Source organism: Rhododendron vialii, chromosome 13a, assembly GCF_030253575.1.
Source record: "Rhododendron vialii isolate Sample 1 chromosome 13a, ASM3025357v1".
In the NCBI taxonomy this organism is placed as follows: Eukaryota; Viridiplantae; Streptophyta; class Magnoliopsida; order Ericales; family Ericaceae; genus Rhododendron; species Rhododendron vialii.
This window is the reverse complement of record NC_080569.1, coordinates 14,895,368-14,912,013: the sequence shown is the minus strand read 5'-3', so window position 1 is coordinate 14,912,013 and position 16,646 is coordinate 14,895,368. Positions and strand designations below refer to the sequence as shown.

General features: G+C 41.9%; 1 protein-coding gene across 1 annotated transcript; it reads right to left on the bottom strand.

Moving 5' to 3' along the window:
• Positions 1 to 165: 165 nt before the first annotated feature.
• Positions 166 to 15,790, bottom strand: LOC131312930 (DNA-damage-repair/toleration protein DRT111, chloroplastic). Its single transcript, XM_058340954.1, has 2 exons — positions 14,783 to 15,790; positions 166 to 829 (listed from the first exon to the last, which is right to left on the bottom strand). Exons 1-2 carry the CDS (start codon positions 15,584 to 15,586, stop codon positions 536 to 538), a joined length of 1,098 nt encoding a protein of 365 aa, XP_058196937.1. The 5' UTR covers positions 15,587 to 15,790; the 3' UTR covers positions 166 to 535.
• Between the last annotated feature and the right edge of the window lie 856 nt (positions 15,791 to 16,646).

The window sequence follows — 16,646 nt, the reverse complement described above, 5'->3', positions numbered from 1 at the left end:
GTAGTAGGTTCTCTCTCTCCTCTCCAGATTTTAAACCGGTTGGTTTTTTTCGAAAAGTAAAAAAAAAAAAAGGGGGGGTCATTCCTTGATCAGCAGTTAACCAAATTGGTGAAAATGTCTTTCCTTGAACAGTTTTGTACAATTAGCAACAGTAACACGTTGAAATGAGGCATCAAGAGAATGACCATTGATTTCATTTCACTTTATTCAATTGTCAAACAATTTCACGATGAAAAAAAAAAAATCACAATGTCACATTGTTCTATTGGGTTAAATTGACACAACCAACCAATTCTTCACAACATAGCCACAGTTTGCACTAGGCTTAGTTCTACACATTTTTTACACGAATGATGAGAGAGAATAAACTCCATCCTTGCAAGTTTAAAAACCCACCCAAACGTTGCTCCCAAGTAAAAATGCCACTAACAATCCTTCTAAAATTTCCTGTGTCAAGAAAAAGTTCAAGTACATGCCTACCGAGGATTCTGAAGATTGCCAAATATGACTCACATCTGGAGCTTACTCCTGGAATTTAGAAACCAGGGATTTCCCCAGGCATCGGAGCCAACTCGTTCTTATTAAATTTCTCCTCATCATAGAAAGTAGCTTTGACCACTCTACCCCCGAAGAAACGGCCTTCAAGATCAACAACCGCTTTGGTTGTTTCTTCGGCTCTCTCAAACTGCACAAATATTCTAACTGCCTCATCGGATGGGAAATTTGGCTCGGTAATCTCGAAGATGAGGACCTTTGTCACAATCCCATACTTGGCACATTCGGATCCAACTTCGTCTTCTAGCTCATCATCTACCTCGCCAGGGCCCACCTTCAAGAAGAGAGAACAATATTGCCAAGTCATCTATTTTTCTGGTCAGTATCTTCTCAAACACATTCAAAAGCATTAACACAAGATGAATTGAAATGTGTAATGCAGATTCCCCAAAATAATTTACATACAAGGAAAACAGACGCAACCTACTATAAGAATGAAAGTCAGCTAGTAGCACATTTGCAAAGACATCAGATCTAGAAACAAAGCTAAAACTTATAAAGCTCAACAGCAAACTCAACGAAGTGGTCTCTCACTCTCTCTTGTGTGTGTGTGTGTGTGTGTTCAAGAAGGCTCAACAAGGTAGATCCACAAATGAATATTAGGCACCAGATACAACATCTACATACATGCTGGCAATCTTCCAACCCTTCACGACACTTCACAACAAACCAAACCAAAATAGACCTAACCTTGTTACCCATTTCAGCAAACTACTGGTGGTAATCCTAGCACTTGCATTATGGCAATCCAAGCACTCTTACTTATCATCACATCTAGCGATCATTGTTGTATGTGTCCAAACAACTCTATCAATTGATGCCCCTATTATTTCAGCAATATTGTCATAACCGAAAATTCTTTAATGTCTTCAAAACAAACAGAGGGGAAATGTAAGAGAAACTATAAAAACTTGGGAATGCAGAATGCTTCTCATTGTGCATTTGATATGTACATTGTTGTCAACTCTAAGTCATGCAATTTGTGTTGATGTTACACGCACAACTGGTGTTGATTGTGCAACTAATTCTGACTGTCCAGATATGTTTGGATGGTCTAGATTTTTAAAAAACTCTTCCTGGGAAAAGTTCAACTTTTCCGGGGAAGAGTTTGAGCGAATCCTGACCATTTATTACAACAATGGACGGATAGAGATTGATTGTGTTTTGTGTTTTACACAACGGTTGTGTGTGTAGCACTCTTGGAAGCATTATTGCTTCATTCTGAACTATCAGCCCAAGAAATAAAAGTTGGTAGTGGTTGTATTGCTCCAATCTATGAAGCACCGGCACTTCTAGAGGTCGACGTATTGCAGTGTCGGACACGGCGGGGACACGTATAGGACACACCCATAATTTAATTTAAATTTTTGAGGGGGACACGGGGGCACACCGATGGGAACACGGAGGGACACTACTGGGGGACACGGCGGGGGGTCAAAGTGTTTTTTAAAAATTTTGAGGGCCAAACTTTAATTTTTTTTTTTAAATTTTTGGGGTTAAACTGAAATTTAAAAACAAAATTAGGGATCAAACTATAATTTTTCAATAGGGTTGTATTGAACTTATGGATGTCTTGAACTTATGGATGTCTTGTTTTGTTTGTAATGGTATTGGAACTACGGATTTTTCATTTTGCCATTTAAACTTGGAAAAAATTGAAATAAATATACACGTGCCATGTTCCCCGCTGTGTCCGTGTCCCCATTTTTTAAGAATTCCCATCTCCCCGTGTCCGTGTCCGTGTCCGTGTCCATACATCATAGGATCCAATTAATTGTAGTGAGGTGCATGTACAACTTCATGGGGAGGAGCGTGATACTCATTGAAGATTGATTCTAATTCTCTTTCTCCTAGTGTTACCACACATTCGTCTTACCTACAGTTTTAGTTGCCCAACTTTAGTCTTGTATAGCATTGCTGATCTTGTAGTTGTTAAGTATCCTTATTTTGTAGGCAAATCCCATTGATTGCGAAATGAGACAGAAATACCCCTCCACTTTGGCCAAACTAGGTTGATTATGTGAGTTACACATTCTCAATCTTTCCATCATTGCCAACAATCAAATCTAGCTATTGGAAGCACTCACTTTGATATCAAATGATTTTCAATCTTCACTCTTCGGTATTTGTTCTTCTATTGTTGCAAAACTTACACTCTATACATCAACTTCTACTTGGTCTAAAAACTCTAAACCCTTTCAAATCCAATGCTCAAATATAATTTCCTAATTCAAAATTTTCAGCGAGGATCATTCTGTTAACTTTTGTCTTACAGCCCCAAGTTAATCAGCGGATCGTGAACGTGGGGAGAGATTTATCGAGTACAAAATGCTCCAAGACAACTGTATTTTCTACGAGGGAGGGAGGGGGAACGAACAGCCAAAGAAGAAGCAGAGACATATACTTGAGTTTTTCTCTGCTGACCGAAAGGCGTTATTTCTATTTAGTCATAACTTGTTGTAAAATGCACGAAGCTTGTCTTTGTTAGCTTCATGTATTGACAATTTAGAAAACCCTGAAGTTTCACAAGTTCCAATTTGATTTTTTTATCAGCTACCACGAAGATTTTTACTAAGTATTAAAGCAAAGCAATACAGCATACAAAGAAATCCATCTAGAGGAAACAAGAAAAAGAGTTCAAAAATGATCCTCAAGTTTTAAACATATTACTACACTATATAGAAAGTTTGACCAACTGTTTCCATAGAGTACTCATCAGACATCACAATTGCAGAAAATGAAACAAACTTCCCATAACCCAAGAGGATATATCCGCTATCTACCTACATATATATGCCCGTGTGTGTTGTATTGAATTTTGACGCTGCCTATGTCATACCCGTCGTGTACATGTTAAACTTTGGGCTCATGACTTCCAGGATTACCTCCGATCTAGACAAAAATGCTTACTACTGCACTTACCAGTCTTCAATGTGCATACTTAACCATTGAAATCACTTTTAATTTTTTATCAATTAACCTCCTATATATGCTGCTTCTCCAATCCCATGAATTTCTTCATTCCTAGTTTTTTCTTTCCTTCTTTTACAAGGACCCATCTCAACATTCACATCTAGGCCAGACTCGTTTGTACAAAAGAATGTTGTTCCGTGACTACCATGACATAATGAAACATAAAGCAGGGTGACCTAATGGCTGTCTTGCACAGTTTTCCTTCCACATTCTGGGATGCATCGTCAATCAAGTAATACTAGGAAGCACTCCCTAACTTAGCTTACCTTGCCTTAATGATATAATGACAGCATTCGTTATCCTCTTCCCATTTGAGCCTAGGTATCAATTTTCACAACTCTTCACCTTATTGGCCTCCCAATATACTTTGGATGGAGATTCAATGACAACACAGAGAAGGAACAAATAGCACCCAGCGTAAATCATGTGAAATTCTGGTTTTTTAGTCTGATTAGTTCACTTTAACAAGCAATTTATACGGCTTAACATAAAGAAGCCCACAAAATATTTAGAGAATAGAGTAGGGGATGATACTGAATAGCAAAATTCTATTCTTGAAGGGAAAAAAATCTTCAAAATGAGTACAGGCATATGTATAAACTAGTTACAACATAGTGAAGTACCTACGTCTAAGAAAGCCAATCAAATGACGAGGAAACAAGAGTCGCACATACAACCGGTCAATAACATTCACGCATGCCTTACTAGCATTGTGTGACAAGCAAACCAAAAAATACCTCACACGGAAGCACTTGAGGCAAGCTGGCTGGTACAAACACAGCGTTAATATCTAGGAGAGAAGTTATTATGCACATCCACCTCAAAAGACACACCTAACACCTTTGCCCAATGATACCCTTCAGCTAAGGCTAAGGGAACTTGCAAAACTACAATAAACGACCACACTTGTAAAGTAAACCATAGACCAATGTTCTAAAAGTTGCTCGGCGTTCGTCGCTCGGTCGACCACCTTTGAGCTTCGAGACCTATTACTAGCCGATTAATCGACTTGTAGCAATTAGTCGGGTTTTTATTTATTTATATATAAATACTCCCCAATGACAACTCTCATAAAAAATTGAACATTCATCTATCAATCCAACAACATCAATTGTTTTTCAAATATGACATAGAAATCTCTCCTGTACAGAAAACTGTTAACATGATTATAACACCAACTGGTACTGGGTATGGACCGTTCATTTTTTAGTCACTTACCAATTATAATAACTTTATTTATATACACCAAACAATACTACACTTCGTGTTAAGATTTAATAAAAAATATTACTACACTTTGTTTCCAAAATCACTAACGTGTCAATATGGGTATGGGCTTTTCAAAAAGAAAAACACTAATGTTCGAGGTCGGTGGAGACGTGGAGTGAGAGGAGATCTCAAATCTGAGAGAGAGAGAGAGAGAGGGGCAATAGGCGGCTTGGAGATCTCGTGTATAACACAGAGATATGACAGGTGACTCCGAGATCGATCAATCGATGACTGGGCGTTGAACAAGCCCTAAAAACTGTGATTCAAAGCCATTAAACTGGTATGAGTATATAACAGTTACACTTCTTGATTTTCTAAAATTATAGATTTTACCCCTATTAATCACCGATAGCCAACTAATCGCCCATTAACCAATTAATCGACTTATCGCCGCTAGACGCCGACTGACTAATCGCCGGTTAATTGCCTACTAACTCCGATTAACCTCCTGACCTACTAATTCAACCGACTAGGCATTAATCTAATCGGTTAGGCCAAATTTCTGATTAATCGCCAATTAAATCCTTCTTTTAGAACACTGCAGCATAGACTCAATCCAAAACTACTATTTTTTTTTTTGATAAGTAAATATTTATATTAAAGAAGGCATTAAGGGAATGTCACCCGAATACAAAAAAAGGCCATCAAGACAAAAAGGCCCTATACACCACCAGTCGAAAAAAACAACTCAAACCACTCTAGAAAATGATCAAGGGAGGGATTACAATCTCCCTTGTCCCAATTATACAAACTACTAACCACAAAACTTTTGATTTTAAATAAAGGCTTCTCAACCCTTTCGAAACATCTCGAATTCCTCTCACGGCAAATAGTCCACATCAAACAAAGCGGGATCATAGCCCATACGCGCTTTCTCTGCTTGCCCACTCTAGCACCCCTCCAAGCTATTAAAAGCTCCAAAACATTTCTCGACATAACCCATTGTAACCCAAACCAAGATAACACCGTGGACCAAAGTTCCCATGCCACCGAACAATGGATGAGGAGGTGATTCACCGATTCTGCATCCCTTTTACACATACAGCACCAGTTAACAATTATTCTCCGTCTACGAATCAGATTATCGATTGTAAGAATTTTGCCTTGAGCCGCGCACCAAACAAAAAAAGCCACTTTCAACGGCGCTTTTGATTTCCAAATCGCTTGCCACGGAAGGGTTGAGTTACCACTCCCCCGTAATGCATGATAATACGATTTCACCTCAAAAAGACCCGATTTGGTTAGTTTCCAACACATCTCATCCTCTCCTTCTCCAATGCCTTGCAAACCGTACAATCTATAAAATAATGCCATCAAGGCTTCCTCCTCCCCTTCTTTAACATTTCTATGCAAACGGATATCCCAAACTGTAGCCCCATCGTTGTGGAGAAGATAATCTGAGACGGTTGCATCCCTTTTGCAAGCCAAGCGATAAATACACGGAAAGGCAACCTGCAAGCTCACTTCCCCACACCACACATGGTCCCAAAATTTCACCCTCCTTCCTTCACCAACTGCCAAATGAGTATAGATTACAAAGGCTTCCCAACCTTTCATGATACCCCTCCACAATCCCACCCCATAAGGCAAGTTCACGAAACGGGTAGACCATCCTCCCCATTCACATCCATACTTTGCAACAACCACTTTTCGCCACCATCTCTCTCTTTCACAAGCAAACCTCCAAAGCCATTTTCCCAACAGAGCTTCATTAAACAATTTTAACCTTCTCACTCCCAATCCTCCTTCACAAATAGGAGTGCACACCGTATCCCAATCAACAAGATGATACTTAAACTCTTCCCCCACTCCTCCCCAAAGAAAATCCCTTTGAATCTTCTCCAAACGTTTAACAACCGAAACCGGAATAACAAACAAAGACATAAAATAAGTAGGCAGGCTGGATAGCGTACTATTGATAAATGTCAATCTACCTCCTTTTGGAATATATTGACGCTTCCATCCTGCTAACCTCTTTTGAAAACATTCCACAACTGAATCCCAAACTGCCTTTGATTTGAAAGAGGAGCCCAACGGCATGCCCAAATACATCGCCGGCAATGATGCCACTCTACAACCCAAAATCTGAGCAAGAGCACCGATATCATCGACTACCCCTACCGGAATCATTTCTGACTTCCCCAAATTCACTTTAAGGCCAGAGACCGCCTCAAAGCACAAAAGAACACAACGAAGGTAACCCATCTGTGTTGGCTCCGCATTGCAAAACAAAAGAGTGTCATCGGCATATAGAATGTGAGAAACCATCATCCCCAAACCATCTGTTCTTCCCACCTCAAAACCTTGCAAGAAGCCACCTTGCACAGCTTTCTGTAGTAGCCGACTAAGAACCTCCATAACTAAAATAAACAGGAGTGAGGAGAGAGGGTCACCCTGACGCAAGCCTCTAGAGGTCTGAAAAAAACCTGCTGGAGTACCATTCACCAAAACAGACATTGTAACTGAAGATATGCAAGCTTTTATCCATTTCCTCCAAAGTCCTCCAAAACCCATTCTTTCCATAATATAAAGCAAAAAATCCCAATTAACATGATCGTATGCCTTCTCAATGTCCAACTTACACACTAACCCCGGAATGCCAGCCTTTAGTCTCGAATCCACACATTCGTTTGCAACTAACACCGCATCAAGAATTTGCCTACCGTGGACAAAAGCATTTTGAGATTCCGACACAACCTTCCCCACTACCTTCTTCATACGAGATGCTAACACTTTAGCCAGCAATTTGTAGGCTCCACCCATTAAACTGATGGGTCTGAAATCCCGAATATCCTCCGCACCTCCCTTTTTAGGAATCAAAGCCACAAAAGATGCATTCAGGCTTCTTTCAAACTCACCATGCTCCCAAAAATAGTGAAACATTCCCATCACTTCCCCCTTCACCGTCCCCCAACAATGTTGAAAAAAGGCCATTGACATACCATCTGGACCGGGTGCCTTGTCCCCATTCATAGACTTCAAAGCAACCACCACTTCTGACTCATCAAACGGCCTCTCTAAACAAGAGGCATCCTCCACCGAGAGTGCGCCAAACTCCAACTCATCAACAAGGGGACGACCCACTCCCTCCTCCCTAAAGAGACCTTCATAGAAATTAGCAATACCATTTCTAATCTCCTCATCCTTGTCCAGATGGCTATTGCCTATGATAATCTTACCAATAAAATTGTTCCTCCGATTACAATTGGCCATCCTATGAAAGTACCGAGTGTTCCTCTCTCCCTCTTTTAGCCACAGATTTCTAGATTTTTGCCTCCAACTAATTTCTTCAAATTTCGCAATTTTTCCGAACTCTTCTTTGGCCTTTACTCTCAAAATTTTCTCATCCTCCATTAAGGCTCGGATTTGTTCCTCCGCATCCCAACGGCGTATTTCATCAACCACCTTGGCTTTTTCAAACTCCAACCTCCCAAAGACTTCAGAATTCCACTTACGCAAATCTGTTTTTAACAATTTAAGCTTTTTTGCCAACACGAAGCTTGGCTTCCCCATCACTGAATAACTGTTCCACCATTCACCCACTCTATCCGCAAAACCCTCTGACAGTAACCACATATTCTCAAATCCGAACGGGGTACTTCATTGACGAATCCCTCCACTGTCTAGTAAAATAGGCATGTGATCTGAAATAGGCCTTGGAAGCACAAACTGTGCCACGTTCGAAAAATGTTCCTCCCAAGCAGTAGAGAACAAAAAGCGATCAATGCGAGACAAGCATCTATTCTCCTGTGCGCCAAACCAAGTAAATCTGCTCCCACTAAGCAGCGGGTCAACAAGCTCTAAGTCATTAATAAAATCTGAGAAACTCCTCATATCTCGGGAAATACAATACACCCCATTCTCTCATCCAGGAAACGAACAACATTAAAATCCCCCCCCCCCCCAAACACCAAGGATCACCCCATCTAAAAGCCACAGCAGAGAGCTCATCCCATAATTCCCCCCTATGGCGATTGATAACAGGGCCATAAACTCCCGAGAACACCCACCTAAAACCATCCTCCACATTTTTAAACAAACACGATGCTGAAAACATGCCCAACTCAACGTCAACTTTTTCCACCACCCCTGCTTATCCCACAACACCATCACCCCCCCGAGGCCCCCACCGCATTCAAATGGATCCAATCCACCCACCGACTTCCCCATATCTCTTTCACCATCTCCGAGGTTGCCTCTTTTAACTTGGTCTCTTGTAGACAAACCACATCCGCCCTCCATTCTTTAGTAACACCTTCACTATAGCTCTCTTTTCCCTTGCATTCAAGCCTCTCACATTCCAACTAATAATTTTGATCTTCATAAAAAGATAATAGATTAACCCCTTCCACTCCTCCACCACTTCCCTTCCCATCCTCCTTGCGGCCATCTTAGTTAATTGAACACTGTAGTCTCTTTAACTCCCTACTCCCTGTACTAGTCTTACTACTACCTTTCTTAGTCTCTTTCACAGCTCCTTTCCTCCATTTGTCCTCAATATCAGAAAATAATTGCATCGTTCTATCTTCGAAACCATCAAAAGAAACGCCTAGAAATTTACTGAAGCCAGAAATTCTCTTCATAATCCATTTTGATACATCTTCTTGGGACATCCCGCTCACCAGCTTATCTTCCATATTCCACTCCCCATCCGGCTCCTTAATTGCCAAAGGATTATAAACTTCATTACATAGCACCAAGCCATCGTCTACCACCTCCTCAACCCAACCTAAGTCACTGAAAACCTCCTTCTGACTATCCCACACCGAAACTTCCCCTCCAAACAGACCAGAAAAGGGAACCAGCTCTAACCCTTTGGAGCTCACTCCCCCCTCCCCTGCCTCAGCCACGCGACCCCTAAACACCCTACCCATACCGAAACCCTCACCCAACTCCAAAGAAAAACACCACCTCCCTAAACAAGCCCCCAACGAGACATTTTCCCCACCGCACCAAACCTCCGACACCCTCCCCTCACACACAGCCTCATCCACCCTTTCCTTCAAAGCCAGAGGTGATTCCCCTGAGGAGAGAGAATCAGCCACCGACGACCTCCCCGAAGAAAATCCACCACCACCTCCTTCTTCCAAAAAAGAAAAAGAAGAAGGCAAAGAGGGAGATAAACGATTGGGAATCATACATACCTCACCGAAATCTGTAGTCACCTGAGAATTTTTTCCGTCGCCGACCACTCCGCCACGCTCGATTGGAGTTCTACAATCACAGTCAGGAACGAGCAAACCAGCGTCCTCCCTTTCAGAACTTACAGGCCCTTTATAACTCGTTCCCCCACCTGGATCTCCTTTCTGGACTCATTTTCTGTTTTTAATAGCAGTCAATTTGGATTTAAAAGCCCTTTTAAACAAAAAGGCCCACTTATCCACAGGCCTACTCTTAAAAGAAATGTGTTGTGCTCTTTTAGTCCCACCAACATGCCCTTTATTATAAAACCCATATTCACCTCTGTTCTGCCCACTTACATACCCAGGCCCAAACCGAGGCCCAGTCCCCCATCCCTTACGCGATTCAAATTTTGAATGCTGCCCAGGTTTGTACCACCCTCCAGCTTGATACGCATTCGCACCACGCGCGTGAAATCCAATTGTCTTCTCCTTCTTACTATCCCCCGAACCGCCTACTGAACTTCCGGCAACCACCCCCTATCTACCAAGGCCAACCTCCAAGCTCGGCTGGAAAATAACTTTTGGCCCCTTCTCCACCCAAAGGGTCACCTCGAACAACCAACTTCCCATAGCAATCTTCACAATTGCCGGAATATTCTCCGGTGGAGCCCGAACAGCAATCCTAGCCCACCGCAAATGTGTTCGCTGCCTCGTTTCTTTGTCCACAAACAGGTAACCACCACAATGATTTCCGATTTCTTTAAACACCTCAAAATCCCAAAAGTGGAAGCCCTAAAATTTTTACCCACACCTCTGAGTTTGCATCCCCTGGTTTAACACAACATCCAACCGGAGACCACCACTCCAAATCCAATCTTCTTCCTCTGAAAATCCAGTTCCCCTTCAAGACCCGTTGAGCTTCCTCAAACAACGGCAACGAGAACAAAAACGAGAACCCTCCTAATTCCAAAACTTGAACCCCCGCAGACACTTTCCAAGTATTTTGAGCCCATCATTGAACTTCCATAGCCGCCGGCAAAGCTACTCCCCCTTTCTCCAACCTACCCACTAAGCATCTTTCCAAAAAACGCATCATCTTTTGCGTAGAGTCAGTTCTAACATCCACGTCGCAACCCCTCCGCTTTTCCCCCTTTTCCTCCACCGCCACAGTGTTCTCCGGTCATCCACCAATATTTGCAGCCTCCAAAAAAGATCTGCCATCTACTCTACCCTCTGAAAGACCACGACCACAAAAATCCCAGAATTTTTTTGAAATATCCACCCAACCCCCGTTTCCACACAGTTCTGGCACGAACACATGCCACGCCCTCCCTGAATCTCTCACCTCCACCCTCAAAATAAAACCCTTTTCCAGAACTGAACGGCGGACCTTCACTTTCCTTGAAAAACTTCCATAGCTGCGCAAGAACTCCTTACCGTACTCTGATGAAGCATCCTCGAGGATTAAGCACAACCAGATAAACTCGATCTCCGAGACCCATATCACACAAACATAGAAAATCTTGCTGCATAGAGTACCTCGGTGTCCTCCTCCTAATAATTCTTAAGCTTTATTGGTTTATTGGTTGCTTTTAGTGTATACATCTAATTCAATCAGTATAGGTTGCAAGGATAAGCTCTACTTGTGCAACCATTTAGTCTTCGCAGGTTACTGTACAGTCTGTACGTACTCTTTCAATTTGACCCAAACTAATATCTTTTATAGCGTACCAAAAGTTCATCTCTTTCCAAGATATGTAATTGCGAACATAAGATTCCAAGGCACTACAAAATGCAACATGAACTGCAAAATGTCATACCTATGTCGAAATCCATATTTTTCATTTACAGATCTCATACCTTCACATTCTTTACAACATGATCAGAATTCCATCTAATGTCACAAGATGGCGCCTTAAACATGCAAGTTTAATATTGCTTGAGGACGAAAAGGAAAGGAAAAAAGACGACCTTTTAACCCAACCATTTAGTCTTCGCTGGTTACTGTACGCACTCTATCAATTTGACCCAAACTAATATCTTTTATAGCATATCAGAAGTCCATCTCTTTCCAAGATATGTACTTGCGAACATAAGATTCCAAGGCACTACAAAATGCAACATGAACTGCAAAATGTCATACCTATGTTGAAATCCATATTGTTCATTTACGGATCTCATACCTTCACATTCTTTACAACATGACCAGGATTCCATCAATTGTCCCAAGATGGCGCCTTACATGTGCAAGTTTAATCTTGCTTGAGGACGAAAAGGAAAGGGAAAAAGACGACCTTTTAACCTACTATATGATACTCATTAAAGGTGCATTCTATGAATGCCCTCTTTGAGTTTAAGGGTTTCTTTATAGGTTTGTTCAGTCGGACGGGAAATAAATAACAAGCCTTTGAATGTCTCGTTTATAAGAGGCTCGCGCTTTGATTATATTGTTACTTATCAACTTCCAGTACGTAATAGTTTCCAATCCTCCTATCTATACGCAACAACAATTGTGTGGCTATTCTTCCAAGCTGGATATAACACATGTAGGTACGCTGCACTAAGATTTAAGGCAGCCCCAACCCCTTACTTATTCATTGAATCAAAACTGCAATTACAATCAAAACCAAATGTCAAAAGGAGTGTTTCCCTTTCGATCGGGAAGTTTGTTACAGCTTGGAAGCCAAACTTAGTTTACATTTTTTTCATACCTGATGGTTGGGGATATTGGCTATGATTTCAAAGGCCATCTGATGGAAAAGGACCCTCAGGTGTTCAGAAGGGAAATGCGCGGGATTTGGATGTTTTCATATAAACAACTTAACTTTCTCGCAGCTGCAGCAATGCTATACATGGGATCATCCCAAAAACTAAAAAGCAGTCCTACAGCAAATGTACATTCTTCCCATCTATGAAGCATGGGTACTTCTAAAGTATCATCGTACTTGTACCCGTAAAGTACCAGGTAGGGGTACTTGGCATGGTACCTCTAAATACGTACTAAGTACACAAAACACACACTGAGATTTTTCTCTATGATTTTTCATTACCCATAAGCCCTAAAAGTGTTGATAAAAAAAGTACCCCTATATATTTCAAGCCGTTCCCAATACAGCGATAAAGCTAAGTTGATAAGACTTCTTCTTTCTATGCTTAGCATGGTTCTAGAATAAAGATTTTGGTCCATGGGTTCCTTGGGATAATGACAATAAACTTTGATTTGTACCTTAAGCTTGGCGTTTATCGGTTATTTGATATTGGATTCTAAAACCAGAAATGCTATGGGTACACCACTTGAGTACACCAAGCGTGTGGAGGCTGAGGTGGATTTAGAATGGAGCCCACACCCAAAAAACTTGAAATTCAAAATTTTGGCCCAAGCAGTTCCGTGAAATCACAGAAAAGAGAAAATCCAAAAATGTTTGCCCCAAATTTCAAGCCCCACTAACAACCACCACCGACACCATTTCCGACAACAGATTACAGTGCAAAAGCAAGAGAGAGAGAAGAGGAGAGAGAAACCCAACGGAAAACAGAAGAGTCGTTCAAATATTCGTCTCTCTGTTTTTTCTTAACCCAACCTTCGAAACCCCAGCCACGGCGTTTACGGTGTTGTCTCAATAGCAATGATATACTTTTTTCACCGACAAAGACATTCCGGTACGACGCCGTCCCTAGCTGCGTCGACTAGGGTTCTGTTCCCTACCAGATCTCAGATCCCCCGCAGCCCTACTTGACACCAAAAAACAAAAAAACATCGATTGTACGACCGGGGAGGAACTCATCATTATATCAGTCATGGAGGCCGGAAAGGAAGTGTTCGAGAAGGCTCAGAGATTTGTTCGGACAGTTTACTTCATGGTGGCAATGGTGGTGTCGCTCCTAGTCCTCTCGGCCCCGTTGCTGGTTTCCATAGTTGATATACTGGTGCCCTGGGTGTTGATTTCGAGCTTCACTTGTGTTAGGTGTTAACAGCTTTCAGGAACATTTGCATAGATACTCGTTCAAGACTTCTTTGGTGGATAATCCTCTCGTTTCGATTGTTAGATCTGTTATAGAAATTTTGGCCCAAAAGAGATAGAAGGGTCGCTTCGGTGGTGGTTGCCGGCGTCAATAGTGGTCGCCGGAAATGGTGTTAGTGGTGGTCGTTGATGGGGCTTTGAAGTTTGGGGCAAACATTTTTGGGTTTTCCTTTTTCTGTGATTTCACGGAACCGTTTGGGCAAAAATTTTGAATTTCAAGTTTTTTGGGTGTGGGCTCCATTCTTAATCCACCTCAGCCTCCACACGCTTGGTGTACTCAAGTGGTGTACCCATAGCATTTCTGTTCTAAAACACACAAGTCATGTAGCTATTTCATTTATTTGAGGTGTAATCATTACTTGTACTACATTGCAGCATTACTCCATATTCAAAAAGTACATTCGTTATAGCCGTACAGTTGACGTACCCATACCCTACATTTTCTAGGTTTCGCTGTACCGACATACCCGTATTGTACCTGTAAACGTGCTTCTTAGCATCCCATCAACAGCCTGTCATGGTTTACATTATATGTCCTTAGTCAAGGTTTGATTCGACTATCCACTATTGGCTCTGTATTGTTTCCGCAGTACTCCGTTTTTTTCCCTATTTCATATGCCATGGAATAATTTTGCCTTACAGAACCCCACCTGACATATCCATTATCAAATCGTACATTGCAAAACCCCTATGTTATTACAAACTAGAATTCTTATCCAAAACCCCTATGTTATTACAAACTAGAATTCTTATCTAAAACCCCAGCCACCACATTACTCAACTTCACATACGTCAACTATGCTAACGATTCCAATACGAAATTGAATATATCTCACATACCATGTTTCTGAGCAACAAAACCCGAGTAGGTGTAAACTTGACCTTCTTCTCGCTCGCGTTGATGATAACCCCGGCTCTCCTATCCGTCTTCTTAGCCACCAACGGAGTAGTAATCCCCTGCTCCTGCTTCCCCAGCCCCTGTCCTTCCTTCCACCCCATCTTCGCCATCATCCTCTGCGCGGCGCTCATCTGCCCGCCCGCACCGATCCCCAAACCGCCCGACTCCGACTTCCCTATCGCAAACCCGTCCCCACCCGACCCTGGCGGCGAAGGCGACCGCGGCGGCACTGCCATGGCCCCGCCCATCGCCGCCCTTCTCTTCCACGCTTCCTCCCCCGATATCTTAACGCTCTCCCTCTCCCTCTTCTCCCTCTCTGTGACCGCGGCTGCAGCCTCCCTCTCTCTTCTTTCCCTCTCCCTCTCCTCCTCCTCCCGCCGCCTCCGCTCCAACTCCCTCGTCGCCTCCGCCTCGGCCGCCTTCCTCTTCTTCTCCCTCCTGTACTCCTCGTAGTCGTTCGGCCGGGCCGGGTCGTACTCCTCGACAACCGTGGACGTGACCCCCACGAGGCTCCGGCCGCCGTCGTCCGGGGTCGGGGCAGACAAAGTCACTGTCTTCGGCGGCGGCGGCTTGGGCTTGAGCTGGGGTTTGAGGAGGGTTTGGGGCGGGGGGAAAGCGGGTTTGCGGAGCGTGGAAGGGGCCATCTTGGCGCTGCTGGACCAGACGTTGGATGAGTTGTTGGGCGTGCGGTTTTCTTCATCGGTGGAGGAAGGTGGGGGGAGATCGCCGTATAAACCGCCGAGCATTTGTGCGTCGGTGGGTTCGGTGTGGTCTGAGAAACCCGGGTTCGAGGCGTTGTTGGAAAAAGAGAGAGAGATATTTGTGTGATGCGGAGGGGAGAGAGAGAGAGAGAGAGGGGATTTAGTGAAGTGGAGTTTGGGAATTGGTGGTATTAGGGTTTCGAGTGTGGGGTTGGAAGTCGTGGGAAAGGGAAGATAAACGGAAAATTTCGCTTATGTAACCGACTTTTCACACAAATTACATATAAATACTTAATTTTTCTTAAATTTTAAATTTTATATAAATACTTAAACTTTCTAAAAACTCATTAATACCCGACATTTCTTAAATTTCATATAAATATCTGAGCTTTCTAAAAACTCATCAATTCAACACTTGACGTTACCCCTTCGTCTAAAACCAAATGGAAAAAAAGTTAAGTGCTCCAATTTTTTATTTGTTTGAACCTGTGCGAAGATTTTATTTTTCTGATCATTTTATCCTAAAGAATCATAATTAATTTTTGACTCTAAAGTTCTCGTTAGTCAGCCCTAAGAAAGTCGTAGAATCAAATATCTCTTAGAGCAAATTAACAAGAGCCCTTGAATCAAAAATAAATTATGATTCTTTAGGATAAAATGATTAGAGAAATAAGATCTTCATACCGGTTTAAACGGATTGAAAATTAGAGCACTTAATTTTTTAACCTTATTTTTTAATATATAAACGATCTATACATGGTTGAAAAATTAATTGCTCTAATTTTCAATTTATTTGAACCGATGTGGTTTGAACCGATGTGAAGATCTTATTTTTCTGATCATTTTATTCTAAAGGGTAATAATTAATTTTTGACTCTAAGGCTTTCGTTAATTAGTCCTAAGAGATATTTGATTCTACGACTTTCTTAGGGTTGACTAACGAGAGCTTTAGAGTCAAAATTAATTATGATTTTTTAGGATAAAATGATCAGAGAAATAAGATATTCGCACTGGTTTAAACGGATTGAAAATTAAAGCACCTCATTTTTTAACCATATGTTTTAATATATAAACGGTCTATATATAGTTGAAAAATTAATTACTC

Bases quoted from the DNA above. Each gene is read 5' to 3' on its own strand.
- LOC131312930 (XM_058340954.1), bottom strand. From the start codon at position 15,586: ATGCTCGGCGGTTTATACGGCGATCTCCCCCCACCTTCCTCCACCGAT. The intron at 830-14,782 runs GTATGTGAGATA...CTCTTCTTGAAG, and splicing joins TTTTGTTGCTCAGAAACATG to GTGGGCCCTGGCGAGGTAGA.